Source organism: Podarcis vaucheri, assembly GCF_965113315.1.
Source record: "Podarcis vaucheri genome assembly, chromosome: 7".
In the NCBI taxonomy this organism is placed as follows: Eukaryota; Metazoa; Chordata; class Lepidosauria; order Squamata; family Lacertidae; genus Podarcis; species Podarcis vaucheri.
This window is the reverse complement of record NC_138765.1, coordinates 38,911,588-38,938,137: the sequence shown is the minus strand read 5'-3', so window position 1 is coordinate 38,938,137 and position 26,550 is coordinate 38,911,588. Positions and strand designations below refer to the sequence as shown.

Here is a 26,550-nt window from a genome sequence, read left to right as displayed (position 1 = left end):
AATAGGAGCTTCTGAGAGGTTATTTTTACTGGCAGGGGGACAAAGAAATTTCCCCACCCCACTCTCCACTCTTCTCCTCCTTGCCCTGGTCCCAAGGCTGCTCAAGCTTCCTACAACTGCTGTAGACACAACACAAATATGCCCATGCATTGCCTTCTTGTCATTGGCCCTGACCACTTTCTCACTTATCTCTTCTGTGTGCGTTGGAGGCATGTGGAGGGCAGAGAGGAAATTCCTGTTGCTCTGAAGTTTCTGCTCACCACTATGAGGTCTTCTGGACTGCAATACGTAGGTGGGTCCTGAGGGTTGCAAAGTGGAGCTGAGACCAGCACCCTGAGCCCTCAGCTAGGGGTTCAGCGAAGAGTTGTGAAACCTTTAAACAATAGTACCGTATGGTCTTTTAGATTCCTGCATTGCAGGAGGCTGGACTAGATGGCCCTCAGTGTCCCCTTCCAACTCTACAATTATATGATGCGGAACAAAAGATGCCAGAGGAAAACATTTACTGGGAGCACATTTGGCAAATGAAACAGGCATGAAGGGAGCCTAAAGACACTTCACATGAATACAGATGTAAGAAGAGCCAGACTGCCGCTAGTGGGCTTTTGTGACAGACATGGGCCTGTAAGCTGTGGTCAGCAGTGATTGGCGTGGAGGGGCAGCTGTGCTCACCTGACCAAACTGAGAATTGCTAGCTGTAGTTACACCCAAAGAAAAAAACAACAATTCACTGGCTGGTAGCTCCCAGTGTTTTCTGGGGAGAGAGGGAGAGAGGAGGGAGAGAGGGAGAAAGGGATAGAGTGAGAGCGAGAGAGCGAGAGGAGGAAGAGGAGGAGGAAGAAGAAGAAGAGGAAGGCCAATGGTAAACAATATAGAACAAAAGTCTTCTTTGGTCATTATACTTTGCACTGGCAGATCAAGGAAGCCGTCAAGAGGTATCAAGGGGTCATTCCCAGCTACGGTTGTGCAAATTTGGAGCAAAGTCACATATAAAATCTGAGATGCTCAGACAGGCGAGGGTCTTTGCATAGTTTCTCTTCCAACGCTATGTATTTTAGCGGAGCTCTCTCTTTGTGCCTGAGAAGGGAAGAAGAAGAAGAAGATGAGGAAAATAGAGGCAAATCCTCTACGGTGCAGACATTTATGCTCTTTGGGATGCTGTGCCTGATTTAAAGCCTGCTGCTTCAGAGCCATGCACCCATCTTCAAGGAGGGAGTTCTACAGGCCTGGGAGCCACCACAGAAAAGCCCCCAACCCTTGTGCCTGCCAGCAGCATAGGTGCGGGCACACCTGCAGGGACTCTGAGGCAGACCTTAACCATTGGGCAGGTTCATACAACTCATCTATAAAAATCTGCTTGCTGTACCTGCTGAGGCGGAGCTCCAGGATGCGTATGCGGAACATGGCATCCGAGCAGTAGGTCAGGTAGGCATCCTCATCCTCTAGGGTCATGTTGAGCTGGTTCTGCTGGTACCACTGCTGCTTCTTCTGGAGCTCCTGGGTTTCCTGTGCAGGGAGAAAGAGGCAGAGAAAGGATTGTGGAGAGAGGGGAAGGAGGGGCATTGGACCAGGGCTTAGCAAGGGTCAGGCACTGGGCAGCTTAGGTCTGGAGGAGAAGGAGCTGGCTGTCAATCCATTTGGACCAAAAGCTGAGGTGTGGTCCATAACAAGCTGTGCTGGTTCGGTTGTTTCGGAAATGGCGGATTACGTACCTTTGCCTTTAAAAGTGAACCGAGTTGAATTTCTCTGCCCCAAAGAGGCAGTAAAAGCTCATCAGGCTTTGGCCCTCCCCCCTAGAAAGCCAAAGGGTGGAGGAAAGAGGAGGCACCTTCTCAAAACGCGCTTGGATGAGGTTGGCCTTGTCAACGAGACGGTGCTTGAAATCGCTGAGGCAGTCCTCCTTCAGGCGCAAAGCCAGCCACTTGGTCATCTTCTCGATGCCACCAATCTGGATCAAGAAAGGCGCCAGGTAGTCCAGATCCTGCTCCACTTGCCGCTGGCGCTCCTCTTGCAGCTGGCGCTCCTGGAGGAGGGGATAAAAAGAAAGAGCCCGTGGCTACTACACTTGCTGCCACAATGGCTGTGCTTTGCCTCCACAGCTGGAGACCACAATGCTTCTAAACACCAGTTGCTGGAAACCACAGGATGGGGAGAGGGCTCCTGTGCTTGAATCCTGCTTGCTGGTTTCCCACCTGGGTGGGAGACAACTGTGAGAACATGATGCTGGAGTAGATGGCCCACTGGCCTGACCCAGGAAGCGATTTAATTTTCTTATGAGTCACAGCTACCCTGAGAACAGGACCTGGTTCAGTGGGGCCTTCTGTATGTTCAGTGGGGGCCTTCTGTATGTTCCATGTCAGGGGCCTGGGGGCAGATTTCAAGCATTCAGAGCTCTCCTTCTGGCCCTTGGATGCTCCCCAAGCCACACTCCCCCCCCCCCGCCCTGCTCCACAACCACCTCGAGTGCTTTGGCCAGCTGGAACTGTCAGAATTGCTTGTCTGGGTTTGTGTGTGCAGAAACCTTTTACTTTTGCATGGCCGGAATGAGCCTAGCACAGTGGCATCCATTGCTCCACCCACTTTGGCCTCTGGCCCCACCCATCGCTAGCAGAGGGAGGTTTCCCTGGGAAGAGGGAATGCAGTGGTTAAGAATGCCAGACCAGGACCTTGGAGACCAGAGGTCAAACCCTCTCTTGGCCATGAAGCTCATTGGGGGACCTTGAGCCAGTCACTGCCTCTCAGCCTAACCTACCTCACGGGACTGTTGTGAGAATAAAATGGGGAGAACTTTGTACACCACTTTGAGCTCCTTGTAGGGAAGGTGGGATATAAATGTAAAGAATGAATGAATAAATGTTCCTGAGTTTAAAGATGACCCTCATCACCTACCATTGCCTCTCGCTGTTCCTTGCTCTTCTCGTTCCTCTCAGTATCATAAATAGACACGGTCAACTTGCTGGCTGCTTCTTCTTCCTCTCGAATCCTCAGAATATCCAGGACCTTTGATGGGATAGAAATGTTAGCAATAACCTTGTTGCCAACACACCCCTTCGGCCAGTGCGTATAGCACACTCTGCACATGAGAGATCGCTGGAGCTTAGAAAGACTTGGAAAACTTAAAAACAAAACAAAACAAAAGATCCACCACATCTGAAAAAGGAGAGTAGGTGGTTTTGTGTTTAGCGAATGTGATAGTTAATGGCACACATTATATTCTGGAATAGAGGCGGGGAGAGTCTTTTTCATCCTGAGGGCTACATTTCCTTCTAGGCAATCTTTTGAGGGCCATATGCCAGTGGTGAGCAGAGCAATGAACGCAATGTATTAAAAACCCAACTCTGCCTCCTCAAACTAGCAGCAGCTTTGCAGGGCCCCAGGTCTTTCCCAAATCTGCTCTGCAAGCTATTTTGCTTGTAGACAAAGCCTTTAGCCACTATTAAGCTATGACTCGCCTTCCACTCCTTTCCCATTACCTCCATCTCTGACTCCCACACCAGGTGTCGGGATTTCTTCTCGTCCTCTATCAGGTGCATCATCATTTCATACAGGTGGAATAGCTTATTTTCCTTCTCCGTGGACCCTGCCTAAAGGCAAAGGAGCCTGTGAGGAAGGGGGAGGAGGAGGGGAAGGAATGGCCAGCCCTTCCAAAACACATAAGACATCTTGGGTTTAAGGGAGGGTCACTCTCAGAGGTGTAGATGGCACACAGAATCACAGAACCACAGTGCTGGAAGAGACCCAATGCAACATCTGGCCCCCTGCCCCCACAATGCAGGAATCGCAGCTAATTTCAGAGTTATTTCTTTCATAAAATGTATAGACCACTTGACTGTAAACCTCCCCCCCCACCTCAAAACAGTGTAGGGTCACTCTTAGAGGCATTGAAGGCATATGATTCTGGCATTGCACATCAACTCGCACATATGTCCAGGATCCTCAAAAAGGCAGCTTCACTGGTTTTGAAAGAGGATCAGACAATTTCCTGGTGACTTGTCCCTCCACTGTCGGAGGCAGTATGCCTCAGAATACCAGTTGTGAGACTCACAAGAGGGTGCTGTTGCACTCAGGAGCTCTTTGCAGGCTTCCCTTTGGGGCGTCTGGTTCGCCACTGTAAGAACAGGATGCTAACGAGCTTAAAGTTAACCTAAAAGTTAGTCATCGATAACCATACAAAAAGGTCAGCCAGTGGCAGCATTAAAATATACTCCTCTTACTACTTAGTTTTCCACAGTGCCCTTCCTTCAAGAAGCTGCAGTAGCTGTGGGGGACGGAGCATCATCTTCATTTTCTCTCCACAACAACCCTGGGAGGCAGGATGGGCTGAGAAATGGTTGGCTGGCCCAAGCTCACTTGTAGGGCTTCATAACCCACCTGGGATTTCATAGCCCAGCTGGCAGCCACTGAACAGGCAATCTGCTACAGCACATGAGTTCAGCTGAGATACACCACTGAGATACACCACCAAACCACAGCTGGGCACTAAGAGCATAACCTTGTCAGAAGCCTCAAGCTCACACCTCCCCTCACACACTGTTTTCTTCTCTCTTCCTCTGCTTCCTGTTTTGAGAGAAACCTGAGATTGCCACACACATGTCCCAAGTTGCAAACCACGACCCTACCATGATTTCCAATCCTGATGTTCAGGGCGACCTATTTTCAGGACTCACTCTATTCCTGTGACTGTCACGTGTTTTGAACTGTTGTTAATATTGCATTTTAAATGGTTGAAACCTGCCCTGGGGTCTTCTGGTGAACAAGGGCTAAGAAATCAAAGTAATCATTATAATGTTAACAAACCATTGTTTCCCTTATTTGAATGCAACGCGAAACCATGGATTGCCTTGTATGAAGAAAGAGGGAGGGAATCAAAGTGCATTAAGGGAAGGGGAGGAAGAAGTATGTGAGGACAAAGGCCAGCCCTGCTGTTAGGTATGGTGAGTGGTAGTCCACGTGGCTCTTACCCAGCTAATTAGCTGCCATATTTTTTTAAAAAAAATCTGTTAAAATGCATGTCCCCAAATGCACACACTGAAGTTAATTCTATGACAAAAACAAGACCAGGCCTTGAGGTTTGTTGCCAGTGGCTTCCTTGCCAGCCACGACCCATTAAGTTCTCTGCCCTATCTCAGCTGCTCCTCTAGTTGCTCTCTGCAACATGCAGATCTCCCCATCTATTTTTTACCTGGTAGCTGATGCACATCTCAGGGGTCATGATGATCTTATTTCCCATGCTGTCCACATCTGCCCGCTTGTTGAAGTCCCTCTTCGAGGGGGTGATGTAGTTCTCCTTGCAGTGGTAGGTCAAGAAGATCTTCTCCTCCACTATCGAAAAGATGCGCTCTGCCACATCTTCGTCAGCTGGTTTTTGTGGGTTCCTGTGGAACCTCTCAGTGATTTTCTGGGAAGAGCGTGTGGAGAGAAAAAGGATGTCAGCCGGAATCAAACTCCTAGCCACCAAGTTAACAGGAGGGAGTGGGTGGGTGGAGGGAGAGAGGGCGAGGGAGAGGAGGAAATTCAAGTTTTTGGCACAGCAGCAGTTGGCGATGTTATGCCACACTGAGCTGGCTCTAGCATTAGAGTGAGTCAGTGGATGCTGGGAGCAATGGCAAAGAGATGGGAGGGCTAACCTGTGTGTAGTGGTGGCTGGTGCCCACTGGGACTGTTAGGGAAGAAGGAAGGAGGCCAACAGTAGGTGGCACCAGAGCCAATCAAGGGCTTCCTGATCTGCAGCTCTGTTTCTCGGGGGCACTGTGCTACCCCAGCTGTACTTGGAGCCTCTGTGCTCCACTTACCAGTATAGGTCGGGCATTGCTTTCAGTGATGGCCGCAGCGTTGCCTGGTTTCTTTATTCTTTTGCCAAACTCAGCGTGCCGGTAATACAGGAAATCCGACCGTCCTTCAAAATACTCCTCCATTTCATTGGGAGTTTCAACCCGTTTCTGAAGGCCATCCACCCGCGTCTCACTATAAAACTCCATGGTGCGATCTGTCTCGGGGTCCATCGTCAAGTAGTCATGTGCTAGGAACCCAAAACAGAAGCCCAATAGGGTGAATTGCCAGGTAAAGAAGGTGTGTTATTTTTATTTATTTGATGTGTTACATTTATATCCTGCAAAATACAAGATAGCAAGGTGAGAGGTGATATGATGGCCACATTCATAGGCCTGTCGGATGGAAGATGGAGCAAACTTGTCTCCTCCTGCTCCAGCTCTAGAGGAGAGGTCCCAAACTAATGAACTTAAGTTAAAAGAAAGGAGATCCCAATTAAACATTAGTAAGAATTTTCTGACAATATAAGCCATTCCACAGTGGAACCTTGGTGTCGGAAATCAAGCCTTTATCAGGAGAAACTGGCAACTCTCCCAGGCACCCGGCTTGGTCTCCTGGTGACCTCCCTGTCTGCTTTCATGGCAAGATCCAGGCAGAGGTTGCGATAGGCAATCCTTCTCAGCGTGAGAAGAACACCCCCCCTTTTTCCTGCCCCCCCGGGCAGGGGAAAGAGATAGACAGAAATGTATTTACATGCCTTTATTTCTGTCTTTGCAGCGTTACAGAAAACACGACTGCTCTCTTCATACTCCTGCAGTCGAGAGTGAACAAACACTTCCTGTTCAGCTCATATTACACTCTGAGCTAATTCCGGTGCCCTCTGCACTGTGAATTGACTGTCCCTCTGTTTCCCACGGAACAGTTCCAACATTCCCATTATGTTTTGTTTTCAAGCTACCAGCAGCTCACGGCTGCATTGCTTCAATATCGTAACACTTGGAAGATGGTGGACTCTTCCTTCATTGGAGAATTCTAATTAGAGGTTGGATGGCCATCTGTCAGGGGTTCTTGAGCTGTGATTCCTGCATTGTTGGTGGTTGGAAAAGATGGTCCTTGGGTTCCCTACCAACTCTACAGTTCTATGCATAATAAAACCTGCAATTAAGAGCCCAATTGAGAAGCAACAGATGATCTGATTAAAGGATGGGATGATTTTCTCCTACAGCCTAAAGGATAGCAGAGAGAAGGCACCAGCAAAACACATCTGGGGATGGAGGGTCTTCTTGGTAGTGGCGCCCGCCCTGTGGAACACCCTCCCACCAGATGTCAAAGAAAAAAACTACCAGACTTTTAAGACATCTGAAGGCAGCCCTGTTTAGGGAAGCTTTTAATATCTGAAAGACTATTGCATTTTAATCTCTTGTTGGAAGCCACCCAGAGTGGCTGGGGAAACCCAGCCAGATGGGCGGGGTATAAATAAACAATTATTATAATTATTATAGCTCCACTGCAAATGCCCCATCTCAGTAACTCCCCAGGGCTACTGATGGGTAACCAGATCAGAGCCTCTGGGGCATATCTTAACCGGCAAACACATTCATGATTATTGCAATTGGCGGGCTGAAGCATACACACTTTAACAGAAAGCAAGTTGAGAGAGTTTTGGATGGGGCAAAAGGGCCCCTCCACTGGCACAGCAGCACAACCGCTCTGGAAGCATAGCTCTGTTGCCAGTAAGAACATCAACAGATCCCACTGGATCAGGCCAACCGAGTCCACCATGGCCAACCAGATGCCCCAATGGAAAGCCCATAAGCAGTATTCTAATACAAGAGCCCTCTCCCCTCCTGTGATTCTCAGCAACTGGTATTCAGCAACATTGCTGCCTCCAGCTGTGGAGCAGAGCATAGCAGTTGTTGCCAGTAGCAATTGATAGCCCTCTCCTCCATGAATTGTAATGCTCCTGCCAGTCACTTGCAGGGCCACACAAGCAGAGAAGCTGCGACCCTAGGCAGGCGCTTTGGATCTTCTGGTGAAGAGCCTTGCCAGCCGTGTGTGAGTCTACTCAGAGGACGGAGAAGGTTGTGAAAGTGCCTGCCTGGATCAGGGCCTGGCAGAGAACCAAGGAAGCCGAGACTCAGGAATGAGATGCTGCTGGAGAAACAGCCCCAGACTTCAGTGCCTGAACCAGGACATTGAGAAAAGGCTTGGCTACCGCTGTTATTGTTCTCATTCAAATTTGTATGGCGCCCTATACCCGTAGATCTCAGGGCAGTTCACAACATAAAATTACAATACAAAAACACACACCTTTGAGGCCTTGCACATGCCCAGGCATGAAGAACTCCTTCGTCACTTCCGTTTTCTTATTCAGCTCTCTTGTCTCCAACACGTCTTCCCGGTTCTTGTACCATTCCTTCACTTCCAGCACTTTGGTGCCTTAGGAGGAGAAGAGAACAATCCATGGCAATGGCGGCTTACACATGGGGTGGCCCTGGATGTTTTGCTGCTTGAGAAAGGCAGGATATAAGTGCAATAATAAATGAACCCCTCCACTCATTTGTGGACTATGCTAGAAGGGTGTTGGGAGCAATCAGACCTTGACTACAGTAAATGAGAACCCAATGAAGGATGGGTGTAAATGATTGCGTTGTGAAAACCAGCTTTCCCCAGCATGATGCCCTCCAGGTGGTGTTGGGCTGCAATTCCTATCAGCCCCATAAACTCAGGCAACTTTCGGCAATGCCAAGATGGTGGCTCAGTGGGTAGAGCAGCTGCTTTGCATGCAGATGTCCCCCAGCAGGTGCAATCGCTGGCAGCATCTCTAGGTGGGCTTGGGAGAGACCCCTGTCCAGAACCCCAGAGAGCTGGCTCACGGTCTGGATCTTCAAAGAGGGTGAGGCGGGTGACCAGTCCGTTGCTATTCAGATACGGCGCCCATTTCTCCAGCTTGGCGTTCTTGTACTGAATCACCTTCTTGCCTTGGGGACAACGTGTCTCGAATTCTAGGAGCAAGAAGACGAACAAAGATGACCATTGGCCATGGAGCATGCATTTTAATGGTACAAAATGCTCTGCAAACCAGTCATCATAAGAACAAGTAACTATTTAAGAACTGGCACCTGAGCTTGTCTCCCTGCCTCCTTCTCTCACTTTCTCCTTGGATGTCATTTAGGTTGTAAGCCTGAAGGGGCAGGGACTGTCTAGTTTTAACTGACAGCCTGTAAACCACTCTGGGAGCCTTTTTGGGCTGAAAAGTGAGGCACAAATGCTCTAAATAAATAAGCAAATCTCCATTTAAACTTCTCACTGGAATACACTATCTGTAGTGCTACATTAGGTGGTCCAAGAGCTGGTGTTAAAGTTTTGAAGTCTTTTAGTTCTGCCTGCATTACAGGGCCCCTTGGGGTTCCTTCCAACTCTGCAATTCTATAATTCTAATGTTCCATGCAAGGTGCTATGCCTCAACAGTCAGCTGATCAACTTCCTTGGATTTCACATCTTCACTTGCTCACCAGAGACCAGCCTAGACATTGCTGTGGCTCCTCTCAGCCCCCTCACAGGGCCAGCCCAAGACATTCTGCTGCCTGAAGCAAAGATGGTGGCCCTCCCATTCCATGTACAGAAGCCAAATGGACAGGCAGCTGCGCCTGACTACAGTGCAAGCAGCTGTCTTTGGGGGGGGGTGTCAGGCCATGGATATACACAGCTTCATCCTCCAATGTTTTGCTGCTGCTCCCCGGCCCCTTCATCTGCTGCCTGAAGTGCCTGCTGTACTCTGTCTGGTCTGAACCTTCTATAGTCCTTTCATCCTTTGTTGCTTCCTGATCCCCAGCTGATCCTCCTGCTCTTTTCCTTCCCCAACCCATGAGCTCCCAACTGTTCACTGAGGCCAGCAGGACCTACAGAATCATAGAGCTGGAAGGAACCCCAAGATCTGTCTAACCCCTTGCAATGAAGGAATCACAACTAAAAAATCCCTGACAGGTGGCCATCCAACCTCTGTTTAAAAACATCCAAGGAAGGTCTTTATTGACATTGACCTTTGTCTTCTCCCAAGCTCTCCCAAGCTCTCTCAGCCTCAAGAAGAATAGGGAGGAGGAAGAGGACAATACAATTTTGAATGGCCTCGCTCTTAAATTCTCCAGAAGCAATCCCTGAAGCACCGAGGAGCTGCATCAGTGATCTATACTTTGGCCACTCACAACACAGTCAAGGCGGTGATGGTGGGGAGAAGAATACCTCTTGGAGATATCTGGATCTGCTCCACCCAAGATGCAGGCATGTCAAAGCCCTTTGCTTCCTCTTCCTTCATCTATCAAGAAGACCCAGGAGAAGAAGCCATTAGGAGGCTGAATCCTGCTCTGCCCAAAACACCTACCCTCATATTCATTTGGGCAAACCCCATCTACTTTCTATATCTGATATAGCAAGGAATCACTGTCTTGACTTGCCACTGAGTCAGCCAGCCTCTTCTTGATCTCCTGCATTGCTCTATTTGATCCTGTGCTGCTGAACACCAAACAATCTTTCAGGTTCTCTTCTTTCCCCTTTGCCACCCACTTGCAAGAACATTTCCTGGGATCAACCACAGCTATGTAGCATCACTTCAGGTCCAACCAGCCACCCCATTTACCAGGAGTGTAAGCTCTTGGAAACTGAGACGATGAAAGTTCAGTGGTAATCTGAGTCCATGTCATGGGGACAACGAACTCACCAAGCCTGCTCTGAGGTAGGAGAAAGGATTGGGGGGTTGAGGGCATTCTTAGGATCTTTTGCTGCTCAAGTGACTTCTGATCCTATGTAAATAGCTGACATCATGTCAACAGACTACAGCTCCCATTAGCCCCAGTCAGCACAGTCCTGCTAACTGGAGTTGATGGTCTTTGTAGTCCAAAACATATGGAGAGTACCAGGTTGGGGAAGGCTGCTGGAAGGCATGAGCTCATCCTCAGGAAGAGCTAGTGCACAGCACAGAATCATCTGCCACTGAGGGGCAAGCAAGGAAGAAGGTGGGATGGCTCACCATGTCATCCACCTCGTCCTCCGCAAGGTCCTCTTCCTCCTCCATTTCTGGCAGTGACAGGAGGGGCTTGTCGGTGCCGAGCAACATGAATTCCCACCGCACGGGGTCCCCGAGGTCAAACTGGAGATCCTGGAAAAACAATCAGTTGCCAAAGGAATCAGATCTCAGGAACTTTGCAAGGGATGCTCTGAGTCCAGATCATTCAGAGACGCTGCCACTGTGCCCCCACCCTGTCCTCCATTTGCTCTTTTCCACCTCTTTCCATTTCCTTCCCTGGAGGCTCCTTCACACATTGCGCCAAAGACAGGTATAATAAGCTGTCTCTATGCATGGACGCGTTCTGATTTGGGCAGCTCCGCTATCATGCTCACAGTTACGCAGACTGAACATTTGTTGAACGAATCACTGCAGGGGGGTGCAGCTCAATGGATTGTACAGTCATTGAATGTAATGTGTGAACACCCCTTCTGTTTTGCCAGGGTGGAAAGAGGGGGCAGCCACCTGTGTGTCATGGTTGAATTGCATTTGGCTTTGTTCACAACCCATGTTTTGGCCATCCATGATTTAGAATGGGAAGAGTGTGCCGAAGGCAGGACTATGTTGGAGAGGTATGTGCCTTGTGATGGATCCAAGGAGGGCTTCAGGAGCTACACATCCCATCATCTCCAACCATTGGTCTGCTGGCTGTGGCTGTTGGAGTCCAACAACATCTGGAGGGCCTGCAGGATTCCCCATCCCACTTCTCAACACTCCTAGACTGCTTGATAGCTTCCATTTGTCAGTGGTACCAAGCTTACATAGCCAACCACTACAAATCCAGATGCTATTGGACTACAACTCCCATCATCCTTGGCCATCACTTGTGTGGGCTGAGCCTGATGGGAGTTGTAGTCTAACAACAACTAGAGGGTATCATTCAGGCTAGATCTGGTGAAGGGAAACATTTCCCCTCTAGCCAGAAGGCAATTAATTGTTTCACACTCAGACCCAGCCAGTCATTCCGTTGGCTTACCCTACAGGCATTCCAACAGTCCTGCATATTGACCCAGTAATTCCGGTGGTTCCAGACACTCTCAATACCAAGGAAGTAATCGTCTGTGGTACTGTAGCTTTTCCCTGTAAAAGGGTCGATAAAGAAACTCTCTGGCACTTCACGCTTGCCTGAAAGAACCAGAACCCAGGCATGGACCCGGAGACCATACAGATTGTCTGGCGGGGGCTTCTCAGCTTCCTGCCACACAGAAACAAAGAAGAGCAATGACTATAATACAACTAAAAGCAATTGTACTTCCCCTTTGTACACATCACTGAGCCATGGTTTACTTTAATCATAGTTTGTTCAAGAGATGAAAAAACAAGCCATTGTTTGTTTCTCCAAAACCTGGTTTGTTTTCTAGCTGTTCTTGCTTTGTGCCACCGCAGTCTGATGAATGTTTGAGGTGGCCAAAGAAATCATCACAGCTGAACAAGGCTGTTGGGTAAACTTAGCCATGGTTTGTAAGTTGGCAAAAAAAACCATGGCTTCACATCATGGTTTGTTGTCAGAAAACTAACCATGGTTAGTTGGCTGGGCTGAGGTCAGATGCTCAGACAAACCATGCTGTCGCTAAATGAGGATTATGTCACTGAAGGCAATTTTGAGTAAGATCAAGTGAAGGGCAATCCTAATGAATGCACAAACATGTGTGTGTGTGTGTGTGTGTGTGTGTGTGAAGAGTGATTTTTGCAAAAATGAAAATGTTTGGGGGGAACAATGTTTCAGCACCCAGGATTCTTCCAAGGGGGTGGATGTCCTTCTCCGCATCCAGGCTGTGTGCCTGCAGCAAGACAGAATTCTGCAAGCCTTGCTCACCAGTCTCTTTTCCTCTTCCTCCTTCCGCTTCTTCTCCAGAGCAGCCTGCACAATTGCCTCCTGCTTGGCTTCCTGGCGCAGCTCAAATTTGCTGCTTAAATCCCGGGGGGGCTTGATGGCGTACTTCTTGGGCTTCTGTTTTGTAGCCTCTACTGCGACCTGTAGTCATAAATCAAAAAGGAAGCTGTTCCAGTGGAGGCAAGTCCTTTCAGTTAAGTGGGGTGCTGACCCTCTGTGCTGACCCTCCTCCTGGCCAGCCCCACACTCCTTGCCTTCTTACTACATTGAGTTCTGATGAAAGCACTTCCTCCTCCTCAGCAGAGCTGTCAACTTTTCCCTTTTCTTGTGAGGAATCCTATTCGGAATAAGGGAATTTCCCTTTAAAAAGGGGAAACATTGACAGCTATGCTCCTCAGTCTGTGTTGCCCTTATAGAACTCAGCAGGGAGGAGGATGGGGACAAGACCAGAATTAGCTGTCTCTGTCTATCATTGGCTCTGGCACTACCTACTGTTGGACTCCCTGCCTTCCCTCCTACCTGTGTCAATCACAGCAGCCTCCACTGAGCTGCTACATCATTCATTCATTCATTCATTCATTCATTCACACTGCCTTTCATCTGCCAGAATATTACAATCACATTCTGCCTACCCTCAGATTAAATGAACTGCCATTAAGCGGAGGGTGCCTGTATGCAGTTGGGCAAGGTTGTGTGTGTTTATTTGGGAGCCTCTGACAGTGTGAAGAGTGTGGGCTTATTACAATTCATGAATGAGCCAGAGGTGGGGGTGGATAGGAATGGGACTTGCCATACTATGAGCAAAGATCTTGCTGTATAAGCCAATGTGGTATACTGGAAAGGAAATGTCTGACTTAGTCTGGAAAGACCTGGGTTTAAATCTTTGCTCACCTGGGCAACCCTGGCAGAATTGTTCAGCCTCACCTACCTTGCAGGGCTGCTGGGAGGACAATGAAAGGAAGGACCATGTATGCTGCCATGAGTTCTTTGGAGGAAAGGCAGAGGTATGTTTAAAAGGGAAGCAGAAGAAGCAAGCAAGCAAGCAGATGCTTAGACTCCCAAGATGAAAATTGCTTCTCATCAGCTGATGTAGGAACCTATGGGACTAAAACGTTGGGGGAAGGGGTGGCCAACCCACCCCTGGAGAAATGAAACCCCTTCCACTCCACAAGGAGAAGGGTCCTTGCCCACAGAAGCTCCCAGAATTGCTCCAGTCAACAAAGATTGTAGGGGCAATCTTTTCCGGAAGATATTTGTATTTCGAGGAACTCAGTGATCTGACGTGGTCATTTCTTCCTGCCTCTGTTTACTTCCCCTCTCTATCTCTTGGTTCTGTCCTTTGATGGCTGAGAACAACCTTTAATTTGTTGGAAGGAAGTGATAATGCAGGGTACATTCTGACCTTCTTAGGCCAGTGATAATGCAGGGTACATTCTGTTAGACATTGTTTGGAGGAATGTGTGGTATTGGAAGAGGAGGATAGCCAATTAATAATCTGCGCTAGCTAGTCGGGCAATGCATGTAAGCTAACAAGTTAGCTATCAATAAATCGGATGGTTTTGGGGCATAGTTCTGAGAAGCTCATGCATGGACTGATTGATTGCAGGTTCGTGCAACCTGAGGTTACCTGTGGGTCACCTCGCCACTTCTTGAGGGCTTCCCAGTGGCAGATTGAAGTGCTTGCTTGGCAATGTATATATTGCTTGCTGTTTAGAATAAAATCTTTAATCTTCTCACTCACTTTTGTTTGTATTGCTTCTGAATCTCATTAAAAGAACCCCCTTGCATTTGGCAAGACACCAATATAAAAAAAATAGCCTAAACTTTTTGGGATTGGGGTTGACTTAATGTTATTATGAGTATGATTTTGTGTGCTCTTACATGAACATTGATACACCATTCATTTGTTTGCTTATTGATCTTTCTTAATTATGCCACAGTTAATACATAACATGCACACATGTAGTCTTTACATATTATTATATAATACACAATATTCAGTTTTTATACCTTTTCAAATAGGATCTTAGGCATTTCATAGTATAGCAAACGTACCGATGAAATGTGTAAGTAGCATGTGGTATTTATGCACGGTATATATTAAAGACCACGTGCAAATTACATGTTTCTATATAAGCATATAAATGTGGTATGATATCTTAGATATGCCTAAGAATATGCAGTTGAAATATAGGGATGTATATGGATGATTAAATAAAATTTATAAATTTGAAAAAGAAATATAGAGAAGTAATCAACATATGGGACGTGGGTGGCGCTGTGGGCTAAAGCCTCAACGCCTAGGGCTTGCCGATCGAAAGGTCGGCGGTTCGAATCCCCGCGGCGGGGTGCGCTCCCGCTGCTCGGTCCCAGCGCCTGCCCACCTAGCAGTTCGAAAGCACCCCCGGGGGCAAGTAGATAAATAGGTACCGCTTACCAGCGGGAAGGTAAACGGCGTTCCGTGTGCGGCTCTGGCTCGCCAGAGCAGTGATGTCACGCTGGCCACGTGACCCGGAAGTGTCCCCGGACAGCGCTGGCCCCCGGCCAATAGATGTGAGATGGGCGCACAAACCCCACAGTCTGTCAAGACTGGCCCGTTCGGGCAGGGGTACCTTTACCTTTAATCAACATATACACGAGAGACAGAGAGAAAATCTTTCTGATGCCCATTAAAATTATGCCTCTGCTGCCTCCTAGCGACTCCTGTTGTCATCTGCTGGGAGAGTATCAGCAGAACAGTTAGCAAAGCTTTTTTGAGCCACGGCCAAGGAGTCAACTGATATTTGGCCCTTCAAATCCCACCCCCTGATCCTAATTAAAGCCCCTCACACACTGCTTGGCTCTGAAAACACCCACAGCTCTCACCTCTTCTGGTTTTTTCAAGAGTGGGCACACCTCCCTGGACTCATCCATCATGCATATTTCCCGGGTGGCATAGCCATTGACGCAGTAGGCATCATAACCTGCGCCAATTAGCAGAGAGCACAGCAGGATGCTGAAGTCAAAGCAGTTCCCCCGCTGGTAGCGCAGGATCGTAGTCGGGGAGTACAGGTAACTGGGCTGTGTAGGCAAAAGACCATGTTTTCAATGGAATAGCCCCCTGCATTATTCCTGCAGCCCAAATAGTCATGGAAAGGGTTAGGGACACTGGATCCATTATGTGTTCTTTTATATTCTGTTGGAAGCTGCCCAGAGTAGCTGGGGCATCCCAGTCAGATGGGCAGGTTACAAGCAACAAGTTGTTGTTGTTGTTGTTGTTGTTGGAAGCTGCCTTATACTGAACAGGAATGGGGAGAGCATCTTTTGGTTCACATTCAAAGCTGAATTTGTCAAATTCACACTTTCTGAAACAAAGTGAGAACTGAAACATAGATATCATTTGAAACTCTCTTCTTCAAATTTTTGAATGCAGCTTGCCAATCCTACAGTGACTCCCAAAAAATGCAATATACGAGGGGGAAAGTACGTATAACAATGCATTGATTCATGAAAATAACATACAGAAACCCATTCTATCAGGAGATGTTGCTTTGCAAAAGTGAGCATGTGAGGCAAAACTGCATATGAAATGTGTTCATTGGGATAAATTCACACTAAAATGCTGGTGAATTTTCATGAGAATATTTTCAAAAATGCAAATTGCTGGAGAAATGCAGAGAACTGAATTTAAGACTGGAAGAAATGAGAAACAGAGAGAAACCGACAGATTCCTCCATTCCTCCTGCTACCTGGGGCTAATATAAGCTGGCAGTGGGTTGTTGCATTGGAGGATAGGATTAAACAGTCCTTCTTTTTGCAGCCTTGGTGAAAATCACCCACCCACACCATACCTGCTATTAATTTTCCAGAAGAAGCAGGTAGGGTTGTTAATGACATGCTTAGCATCCTGTCTCACTTGATCCCAAGTCAAAACCAGCATCCGGAATTGTTCTTTGCATTGCTCTGACCTTGAGAAATTCCCCAGCAGAACCCACACACCCTAAAAGAATCTGAGCGAAGAAAATAATGCAAAAAGGCCCTGTTTCTTACCGGTGCGATAGGAGATGGAAGCGGCTCCATGGTGAGATAGTCTGCCACAAAGCGGGCACAGCCATCCCAGTTGTACAACTCTGAGTAAGGAAGCAGAGTTGGGCGCACAGTGGTGCTCACAAATTTCTGCAAGAAAATAGCACCGGTTTGTGGATGTATCAGGGAAGGAGAAAAGTTGATCACAAGGAAGGAGTCTGGGCTTCAGCAGAGAGCAATACATTCCAACCCCACTCCCCGCAGAGGGCTACTTATGGCCCTGGAAGCACAGCTGCTTCTGCATATGTGGAAATCACAGCTTTCACTTAAATAAAAGTTTCTATATTCTAGTCCTAAGTATGTTGATTTCAGTAAAATATATTCTCTTCATTTGTGGTTGGTATGACAAACAACACACTCTGCAAAACAATTAAGCCCTTTAAATAATAAATACATAAATCAATCATTTAAAAGCCAAAAAAAGGGGGGAGACTAATTTGAGGAATTCCCCATTTGGATCAATAATTTCCGAATGACCATCTGGCAAAGCAAACATATACTCACCAACTGCTGTTTGGGATTTGCTCCGTTTGTGCAAATGATATGCAGATTATGCACAACCAGTTTCTGCTAGTGCAACTGTTGCACTATGTATTGCACAGAACTTTATTCTCTCTCACACCCACATACCCACACACTCACATAAAAAGTGAAAATTCATTTAATTTTAAATCTTACTATCACATCTTAATTTAATTTAGAAAATGTATTCATTATCCTAGTGAGCTACAGCTGAAATTCAAAGTAGAAATCCGAAGTAGGTTTCTACTATGCTATCTTAGATCATGGCTATATAATCTGTTGAAGGGAGATTCCAACTGCTACAACACAATTCCCTGTTTGGCTTCCTGTATGATATATACACTATCAACAAAACATCTACTGAAGATGTGCTAAAGGCCTGCAAGAAATTGGAAAAATCACTGATGCACAGTGGAAACAAAACATATTGATGGTGTGAACTTATAGCAGTAGCTCAAAGACTTCCAAAGTCTATGCTGCTACAAGTACAAAAACTCCTGGATAATGTGCCTTTATTTTCTGTTTCTGTAAGGATCCTTCTCACATTTCCAGTGTCAGTGGCGAGTTGTGAACACAATTTCTCAAAGCTGAAATTTATGAAAAACTTACATACGCTCAACAAGGCGGCAAAAGGGACTAATTGACTTAGCAGCTACTGATGTTCCCCCACTTACGTGCAATCGACTCGCACGTCACTGCATATATGTGCAGCGCCGGAAAACAATGAAATACCATATTTTTCGCTCTATAAGATGCACCAGACCACAAGACGCATCTAGTTTTTGGAGGAGGAAAACAAGAAAAAAATATTCTGAATCTCAGAAGCCAGAACAGCAAGAGGGATCGCTGTGCAGTGAAAGCAACAATCCCCCTTGCTGTTCTGGCTTCTGGGATAGTTGTGCAGCCTGCATTCGCTCCATAAGACGCACATACATTTCCCCTTACTTTTTAGGAGGGAAAAAGTGAGTCTTATAGAGCAAAAAATACAGTACTTCAATTCAAACTTGGAAATGGTAGGAGAGACCTGGAGAGTCCTTGTGGCTTGCAAGGAGACCCTCCCTGGAGCCTGAAGAGGATGTCACTGTGGGCAGAGGAAGCCCCAAAGAGACTGGAGATGCAGCAGGGCTTTGTTTATGCTGCCCAGCCTCCCTGCCTAACAGCTGGTGTGGGGGGTAGCACAGCAGTAGTAGCAGCTTACCTGTATGTCCTCCAGCATTTTGCCAGCTCCAGGGTTTCAATTCTAGTTGTTGATATTTTTGGACGCAGTATTTTTGGTATGGATTGAAGAAAGTGGCAGAGAGGGCGTTTAAAGGGTGTATAGAGGGTGCTCCCCACTTTATACAATTACGCTTATGTGTGTGTGGGGGCTCAGAATGTAGCCCCCACATAAGTGGGGAGTCACCTGTATATCAAATGAACATGCCCAAGTATCAGCACTCGACCTGAAGGAATTGGTGACTAAATTTGCATAGGAAAAGGCATGTAAAGTGAGATTTTGACGTGCCTGAAACTGAGACTTTTAAGAGCCTTAAATTTTAACACCACAGTCTACAGGATTATTCAAAATGATTTGCGCGCTACATTTTCTTTTGTATTTGAGAAAGACAATCAAAGATTGCTGTTTTAATTATTCTTGCAATTTAAAATAAATTTAGCAGCTTCAAGTTATGTCCTTTTCATTTTTTATACAAGACATACGTTTCTGAAAATTGAAGTGAGCAATCTTTGAGCCTGGGTGCAAGTAGTTAGCCTTGCCGAGGGTGCAAATTTGCCTGGCACCAGCACTAGGTATAGCACAAATATGTGCATATCTCCATTACAGTATTAAACTGGCTTATGAGTCCTTCTTCCTGGAGTACTGTAACTGGTGAAGGCAGGTGCTTGGGAAACTCACTACACTGCATTTCCCAGAACTCCTTGTGAGAACTCAAAATGTCTAAACAGAGTTTTATTTTCTACACAGGGAGGATGTACGCAGAAACAATGCAAAGTAACCTTGTCCCAGATCTGGAAGGCCACCCAGTGAAGTATGTGGTAAGTGAAGGTAAGAGTCTGAGCCTGGTTCTGAAAAGAGCTTGTTAGCTAAGGCATGGTGAGCCTTACCTCATGCAAAACTCTGTCCATATAATTGTAATTGTAAGCTGAGTAAAGCTCTTGGACCAATCCCAGCCCTTCCACTTACTTCCACACGGCATTCGTTTATAGGGTGGAGGAAGAGAGGCTCGCGGTCTGGGCAGAGATGCGCATACTGTTGGTGAAAATTGTCAGCCACCTGCAGCAGCATTTGCTCCTTGGGAGAGTTTGTCTTGTAGGACTCGGGTAGGTTGCTGGTGTCAACGGAACTCCAGTCAAATTCACTGTATGCAGAAGAACAAGTGGATAAATGGGCCATTTGTAGAGCAATGGGTTAGCACCATCCTTGCAGCATTCAATACAGTGGTACCTCGGGTTACAAACACCTTGGGTTACAAACGCTTAGGGTTACAGACTCCGCTAACCCAGAAGTAGTATCTCGGGTTAAGAACTTTACCTCACGATGAGAACAGAAATTGTGCGCCGGTGGCGTGGTGGCAGCAGGAGGCCCCATTAGCTAAAGTGGTACTTGAGGTTAAGAATGGTTTCAGGTTAAGAACAGGCCTCCAGAACGAATTAAGTTCGTAACCAGAGGTACCACTGTACAAGCAAGCTCCTTCTTTTAGGACAAAGGCAGGGAACATTTTTCAGCTCATGGGCCATGTTCCCTCCTGGGCAACTTTGGGGTGGGGTGGGCAGGTGGGGTCAGAAGCAAGAGTGAACATTTTTCCTTTCTACAGTACTCTAGTTTCACACACACTGGCACACCCCTCTCTGTCCTTTCATCAGGCAAGCAAGAGGCATCATAGGAGTTCATAGAATCATAGAACTGCAGAGTTGGAAGGAACGCCAAGGGTCATCTAGTCCAACTCCAATGTGCAGGAACCATAGCTAAAGAATCCCTGACAGATGGCCATCAAACCTCCAAGAGAGTCCATTCTGCTGTTGAACTCTTACCCTCAGAAAATTCTTCCTAACGTTTTGTTGGAATCTCCTTTCTCGCCACTTGAATCCACAGCTCAGGCCCCTGCCTCTAGAGCAGGAGTAGACAAGCTTGCTCCATCTTCCATGTGGCAGCCCTTCAGATAATTGAAGGTGGCTGTCATATCACCTCTTAGTCTCCTCTCCTCCAGGCTAAACACAGCCAGTTCCCTCAACTGTTCCCAAGTCATTCACCCACAAGGACACATCCCAGCCAGGCAAAATCACACAAGGAGGATGTGAAATAAGGCTGGTGAGAGGTGTGGGTGGAGAGGGTGTGTGGCCTGGAGTGAGTCCTAAGGGCCAGATAGTGAGAGGTTCCCCTCTCCTGCTTTAAGAACATAGGAAGCTGAATTACACTGTGCCAGACCATTGAACCATCTAGCTCAGTTACTGTCTACATATTCCAGTCCTACCCAACCTGGTGCCCTCCAGATGTTGCTGGACTACAACTCCCATCAGCCCCAGCCAAATGCCTGGGTATGATGGAAGCTGGAGTCCATCAACATTTGGAGGACCACAGGCTCCCCATCTGTTTTAGAAGAATGCAAAATCTTTTGCTTTGGGCTGGGGTTTCTGTAGCAAAGACTAAGCCAGGAAGGTGTGGATGAAGCTGGTGTTTCCATGTTCACACACAGATGGACTTTAAGACCCGCCTTACAATACAACTTCAGGAATATGGACTTGGATGTGGGACAGCTGCTTCTCTAGATCTTGAAGTTCATCGCTGAGCTGGAAAGAGGAGAGCTCTTCCTCCCCCTCCTCTCCTGATGAGGCGTAGCTCCCCTCACTGCTCTCCATCCTGCTCCTAGAGGCTGCACACGTCGGCCTTTAGAAGACCTAGGGCAGTAGTGAAGGGAAGTGTTTAAAAATAATTTACCTCTTGCATGATTACCGATATTATTTCTATTTATCTGCCACTTAATACAAAATGTCTGCAGGCCAACGCGCTGGATCGAGAGGTTCTTAGTGCTGCTTTAGAGTCCAAGCCTAACCATGTCTAGTCAGAAGTCAATCCTATTGAACTGAGGATCAATGGGGTTAACACTGCAGTGAAATCCACAGGGCTTAACTTAGCCTTAGACAAGTCTTGCTGACTTGTCTGGACAAGTCCAACTTCATTTGGATTCCATCCAATGAGTGCAGCCCATTGAACTTGTCCTGTGTATGACCCACTGAAGGACATCAGAGCTTCAGGCTGGCATGGCCTGATGGATGCTCTCTTTACCCAGGGCTATGTCATGGGTTCATCTAGCGTGGTGCACATCTTGGGGATGTGGCACCCCACCGAGATCATGCCGCCAGGGGCAGGGCACTCCCCCCGCACCCCTGTTCCTTCACCACTGAGCTGTGGCACACATACTCCCACAGAGGCCTTCTTTGGGTCCTCTGGCACACACTCCTGCTCAAACTGGGCTGGAAAGAAGCATTCTGATGTAGCCAATAGAAGAGAATACAGGGTGTGCTTGTGTGTGTGAGGTCCACAACAGTTTCTCTGGTCCACAAATGTGCTCCAAAAGGTTGGTGACATCTGCTGGAATCCTATACCTGCTTACCTAGGAATGAACCCAGTTGAAATTAATGGGACTTGCTTCTGAATAGACTTCATATGATTGCACTGTGAACTGTGTGAGCATGCACAGACACAGAGAGAGTGCATTTGTTACGAACATTTGCTGTGGTTGCTTTCATACATCCTTACAGTGCAACATGAGAAGATTGTCAGCAGAGGTCAATGGAGTTTCTGCTTTACCTTGGTCCATTCAATTGTTTCAAACCATCATGAATTGCAGTGATGAGCTGGCCAGGATCAGAGAGGCTCCATCATGCATGGCCTACAATCGGGGAGAAGGGGGATGTTCCCCATATCCTTCCCCAAACATCCCTGGACAGATTGTGAAATGGAAATTCCTCAGCCCTAAATTAGAAACTGAGTTGAAAAGACACTTTTTCAGCCCTGGAACTATGGGAATGTTGATCCCCCTGCCCCTGTCACCATTCTCCAAAAAAAAAAATATTCTTATTAGAGAGGCAATTCCAAGAATGTAAACAAAATGGGTAATGAGCAGAAGAGAAAGAAGGGCTGACAAGGGAAACTGCTCTCTGATTTTGTTTTTGTGCTCGGCACAGATAACCAAATGACAATAGGACCTTGTACATCCCCTTTACTTCCACTTGTTTTGGGGGAAAGAATGAGAATTATGCACACAGATAAATGCAAGGACATGTCAGTGTTTGTTCCTTCAACCAAGCCCTACCAAGACAGAAGGCCATCTGGATTGCCCCCTGAAATGCTTTGCGTGGGTAGGTGGAGGACATCTAGTATTGCTCAGAACTAAGCCAAAGAACTGGCAATGTGTGTTTTTTTAATGGCTGCAGAATTTATTTACTTGATTAACATGGTCTTGACAAAATAGAAGTTAACTAACAGCAAGATATTTGCTTGATGAACATTGATTATATAAAAGTTTGACAATTTAATAGAAATTAGCGTGAATTTAAACAAACAAAAAAGTTTAAATACTGCCAGAAAATATAAAAAGTATGTAACAGGCAAAGGAAAATGCTTTGTGCACAGACAACCATCATCTGACCAAGAATTGGTAATGTAGTGTGCGCTCTCTCTGTGTGTGTCTCTCTCTCACACACAAAGGCAGTTCATCCATAATGTCACATAATGGTTTCTGATTTTATGACTGCGTCCCGCTTCAACCTCCTCTCCATCATACAAACCTAGATCCCAACTGAACACTCAGCATTTTGAAACCTGCCCCATTTAACTTTATTTCACCTCATTTTTATTTCAGATGATTTACCTTTCCAGGGTAAACCCAGGGGCTCTGGGGAGCTGAGTTAGAAACAATGGCACAATCTTGGCCCAACGAAATACTGCTGGCCAGCTGGTTAAGATCGGAAGTGGTTTCATTTCAAGTCAGTTATCTGTTCTATCCACTGAGCAGCCATTAAACGATCTGCTCCACTGCTTTAGTGCTTTGTCCTGGCTGCCAAACATTCCCCCCCTCCACACACACACACCCCGGCCTCTTTGGGGAGCTAGATAGAATATCTACCAAAACGTCCTGTTTGTGTAGATGAGCTTTTGTGCGCACACTTTCTTTCTCTTCCCTTTCTGAAGCTGCACACGCAGCAGCCGCACAGACCGGTCGCCCTTCCCACTTACTCACCTCGCCAGGTTCTCCTGGGTCTGTTGATTTCTGTCTCCATGGCAACCACCTCCTTGGAAGCTGAGGTTTCTGGGAGTTGTAGTCGTCTGTGTCCATTTCCTCGTCCAGAAACTACCTCTGAGTTGTCTTTTCTTCCCAAGTTTGCAAAGAAAGAGCACATTTGCGACGGGCAACGCGCCCCCAACAATTTAGCATGGGAACCATGTTTTTCAATTCTGGAAGAATGCAAAACCTAACAGGCAGAAGCCCAGCTGGTGCAGCTTCCCCAGTGCGTAATTTATTGGGGGGCCTGATGGTTTTTCTGATGGTTCCCTTAGTTGCGTTTTTATTTTTAAGATTAAGCTACAACTGGGGAAAGTCAGGCAGTGGGGCTTTTTGGTTACATTGAAGCCCCCCTCCCCCAGCCACTCCATCCCACAATTCCAGCTCTAGGAACTCCCTGCAGGCAGGTTACCTTATCCCTTTCAGCACCTACTTAAAACATTTTTCTTTAGTCCAGCCTATCCAGACATGCAGAATAGAACATGTGTTTAGCTACTGTTGTTTTTCATCAACTTTCCTATATTTTAAATACCTGTTTTTATTGATAATGTAAATGACAACAGCAGCACAGATACTACTGGCCCAGACATGGAAAGAAGAAAAAGTTCCGACCAGAGACAAATGGCTGATGAAGATGATGGACTATGCCGAAATGGCGAAATTGACTGGGAAAATCAGAAATCAGGAAGAGAAGAATTTTAAGAAGGAATGGGAAAAATTTATAATGTATTTAAAAGAACACTGTAAACAACTAAAAACTTTGGCAGGATTTGAGTAATGCTTGTAATGTATGAAAAACTATGGTAAATATGGATTCTTTTTCTTTTGAAAAAAAGAGAAAATAAGGGAAGCAGTTGGGGGGAGGGAGATTGATAATGGTAACCATGGAAGGGTGGAGGGGAGTCAAAGGATTCTGGGAATCCTAAATGATGAGGTGGATGTTTTGTTTGAATTTAAATATGTTTTGTAAAACTCTCTCTCTCTCTATATATATATATATAAAGATAATGTTTTCTTCCATATTTCTGTAAACAGCTTTGAGGTTTTCTTTCCTTCATTCCATCCATTCCATCATTCCATCCATTAAATAAATGACTAAATACAGCATGCCCAAAACAGAGAGATGCACTCGTGGGGAAAAGTGATATTGGTTTGATTTCCATTTTTTTCTGGTTAATAACTTTTATTGTTTCCTGAAGAAAAGTTACAAGTTCATTTCACAGATACAAACGTGATCAATGCAAACCAGCAACTCTAAACACTCCTTGCTCCTACAAAACTGTAACACTCTTGATCCTGAATTTCTGCCTGTCACTTAATCTGTACCGGGGTGCTTTTCAATGGAAAGCTGCTGCTATTATTTCAAGTGGTGCTAATTATCATTAAGAGTCAAGCAGGAGCAGGGCCAGCTTAGTATATTTTGCTGCCTGAGGTGCAAGACAAGATGGCACCTTTTCCCAAGGAACATGCAGAAGCCAGTTGTGGGAAGCTGGACTGTGCACACATTACCACTTATTCTAGCTTCCTTGTGAAACTTCTTCAGCATTTTAGTGCAAATTTCTCCTATTAAACTTATTTGTTTGGCAAGCAATTCCTCCTAATAATGTGCATTTTTGTGTTTTCATTAATATATTCATTTTATGTATATCTTATGCATTTTTGTAAATACTATTTGGTTGGAGAACAGCATAACAAAATTTAGATAAGTGTGAATTTTGCTGTGTTTCGTTTTTTCATTATTTTGGAAAGTGTGAATTTGATAAATTAGGCTTTAAATGTGAGCCGAACTTCTTCCTCACCCCTAGCTCCCACCTCTGGTATTTGAACCCAAGTACCAGTGATGTTAGCCACAGTCCACTGGTATCCTCCAGCTTCTTGAGACACACTCCAGTTTTATTTGCTTCCCCTCAAACCAGTCTTCATCCAATTAGAAAACGGAAGCCACAATGAAGCTGAAGAGTGTGGGTGGTATTCGACTCAAAGTAGACCCACTGAAATTAATGAACCCAAGTTAGACATGTCCATTGATCTCAATGGAACTACTCTGAGTAGTAGGACTAGCACTGAATACCAGGATATCAGGCAGGAGATGTCCCCATGTCTATCTGGAGGTGCCAGGGAATCAGGGGTTGTACCTGGGTCTTGCTACATGCAAAACATGGAATAGTTGGCATCCATCTGTCTTGGGAGACAATGGAGGAGTGTGCCTTTGCGGGTGAGGTCAAGCAGTTGGACAGTTGCAGCGCCTGCTGTGACTGTAGAGACCAATGCAGGAGAGAGATGTTTTGCTGCAGCTGGGGCAGATGAAGGCATCTGATTGTGCTGCTACAGATACACCCAGGGGTGTAGCTTGCTGTTCCGGCACCCGGAGCAGCAGGGGCAGGGCGATCTGCCCATGGGGGTACTGTGGCGATTCATGCACAGGGGCACCACAGCAATCTGCCCAGGTGGCCAATTGGCGTGGTGGCGATGCACTGGGGGGGGGGGCGAGTGGCACAGCAGCGATTCACCTAGGGGGCATTTTGTCACACACCCCTCGGCTGACACTGCCCTCTTCCTGCGCCCCTGGATATACCATGGCAAATCTTCTTTCTGCGCTTCTCCCAATGGTCATGTGCTCTACTACTGAACCACAGCCCTGTGGAACTTCCACCAGCCTCATCTGCTACTGAATACCATTTACTGGGGATCACAGGTGTGCAGAATGAAAGGTAACTAACTGTTTTGAGATTTCCAGTTGGTCTTAATAAAGATAATGGGCAACTGCTGCTCTTGGAATCAGTTTCATAAGGAACCTTTCTCTTGCCTCTTCCCCCAGTTCAGTACAAGCGTGAGATTTTTCTGACTGCTTTGGGGAGGAAAACTCATGCAGAAATCTTATCTGTGTCTGCTTCTGCCCTTTAGATATAAAAGCAGAGATGTAGTTAAACACCTGCAAAGTTTCCATTCAATGATCATTATGAGGAACATCTGGAACACCTCCCCCCCCCACAAAGAAAGCACTTTTCTCAAAGCAC

At 46.6% G+C, this 26,550-nt stretch overlaps 1 protein-coding gene across 3 annotated transcripts; it reads right to left on the bottom strand.

The window, feature by feature from the left end:
* Window positions 1-486: 486 nt before the first annotated feature.
* On the bottom strand, window positions 487-23,509 carry DRC7 (dynein regulatory complex subunit 7). 3 transcript variants are annotated; one of them, XM_082233468.1, is made up of 18 exons: window positions 23,492-23,509; window positions 20,968-21,146; window positions 19,435-19,609; window positions 16,695-16,820; window positions 15,531-15,725; window positions 12,648-12,806; window positions 11,808-12,026; window positions 10,796-10,924; window positions 10,012-10,084; window positions 8,646-8,774; window positions 8,080-8,208; window positions 5,793-6,019; window positions 5,183-5,398; window positions 3,474-3,584; window positions 2,890-3,000; window positions 1,829-2,023; window positions 1,367-1,506; window positions 487-1,077 (listed from the first exon to the last, which is right to left on the bottom strand). In XM_082233468.1, the coding sequence occupies exons 2-18, from the start codon at window positions 21,105-21,107 to the stop codon at window positions 984-986; spliced, it is 2,568 nt and encodes an 855-aa protein (XP_082089594.1). In that variant the 5' UTR covers window positions 21,108-21,146; window positions 23,492-23,509; the 3' UTR covers window positions 487-983. The 3 variants fall into 3 exon arrangements, with proteins under 3 accessions (XP_082089594.1, XP_082089593.1, XP_082089595.1); XM_082233467.1 differs by lacking the exon at window positions 23,492-23,509 and adding an exon at window positions 23,378-23,489; XM_082233469.1 differs by lacking the exon at window positions 23,492-23,509 and adding an exon at window positions 23,417-23,435.
* Window positions 23,510-26,550: the final 3,041 nt, after the last annotated feature.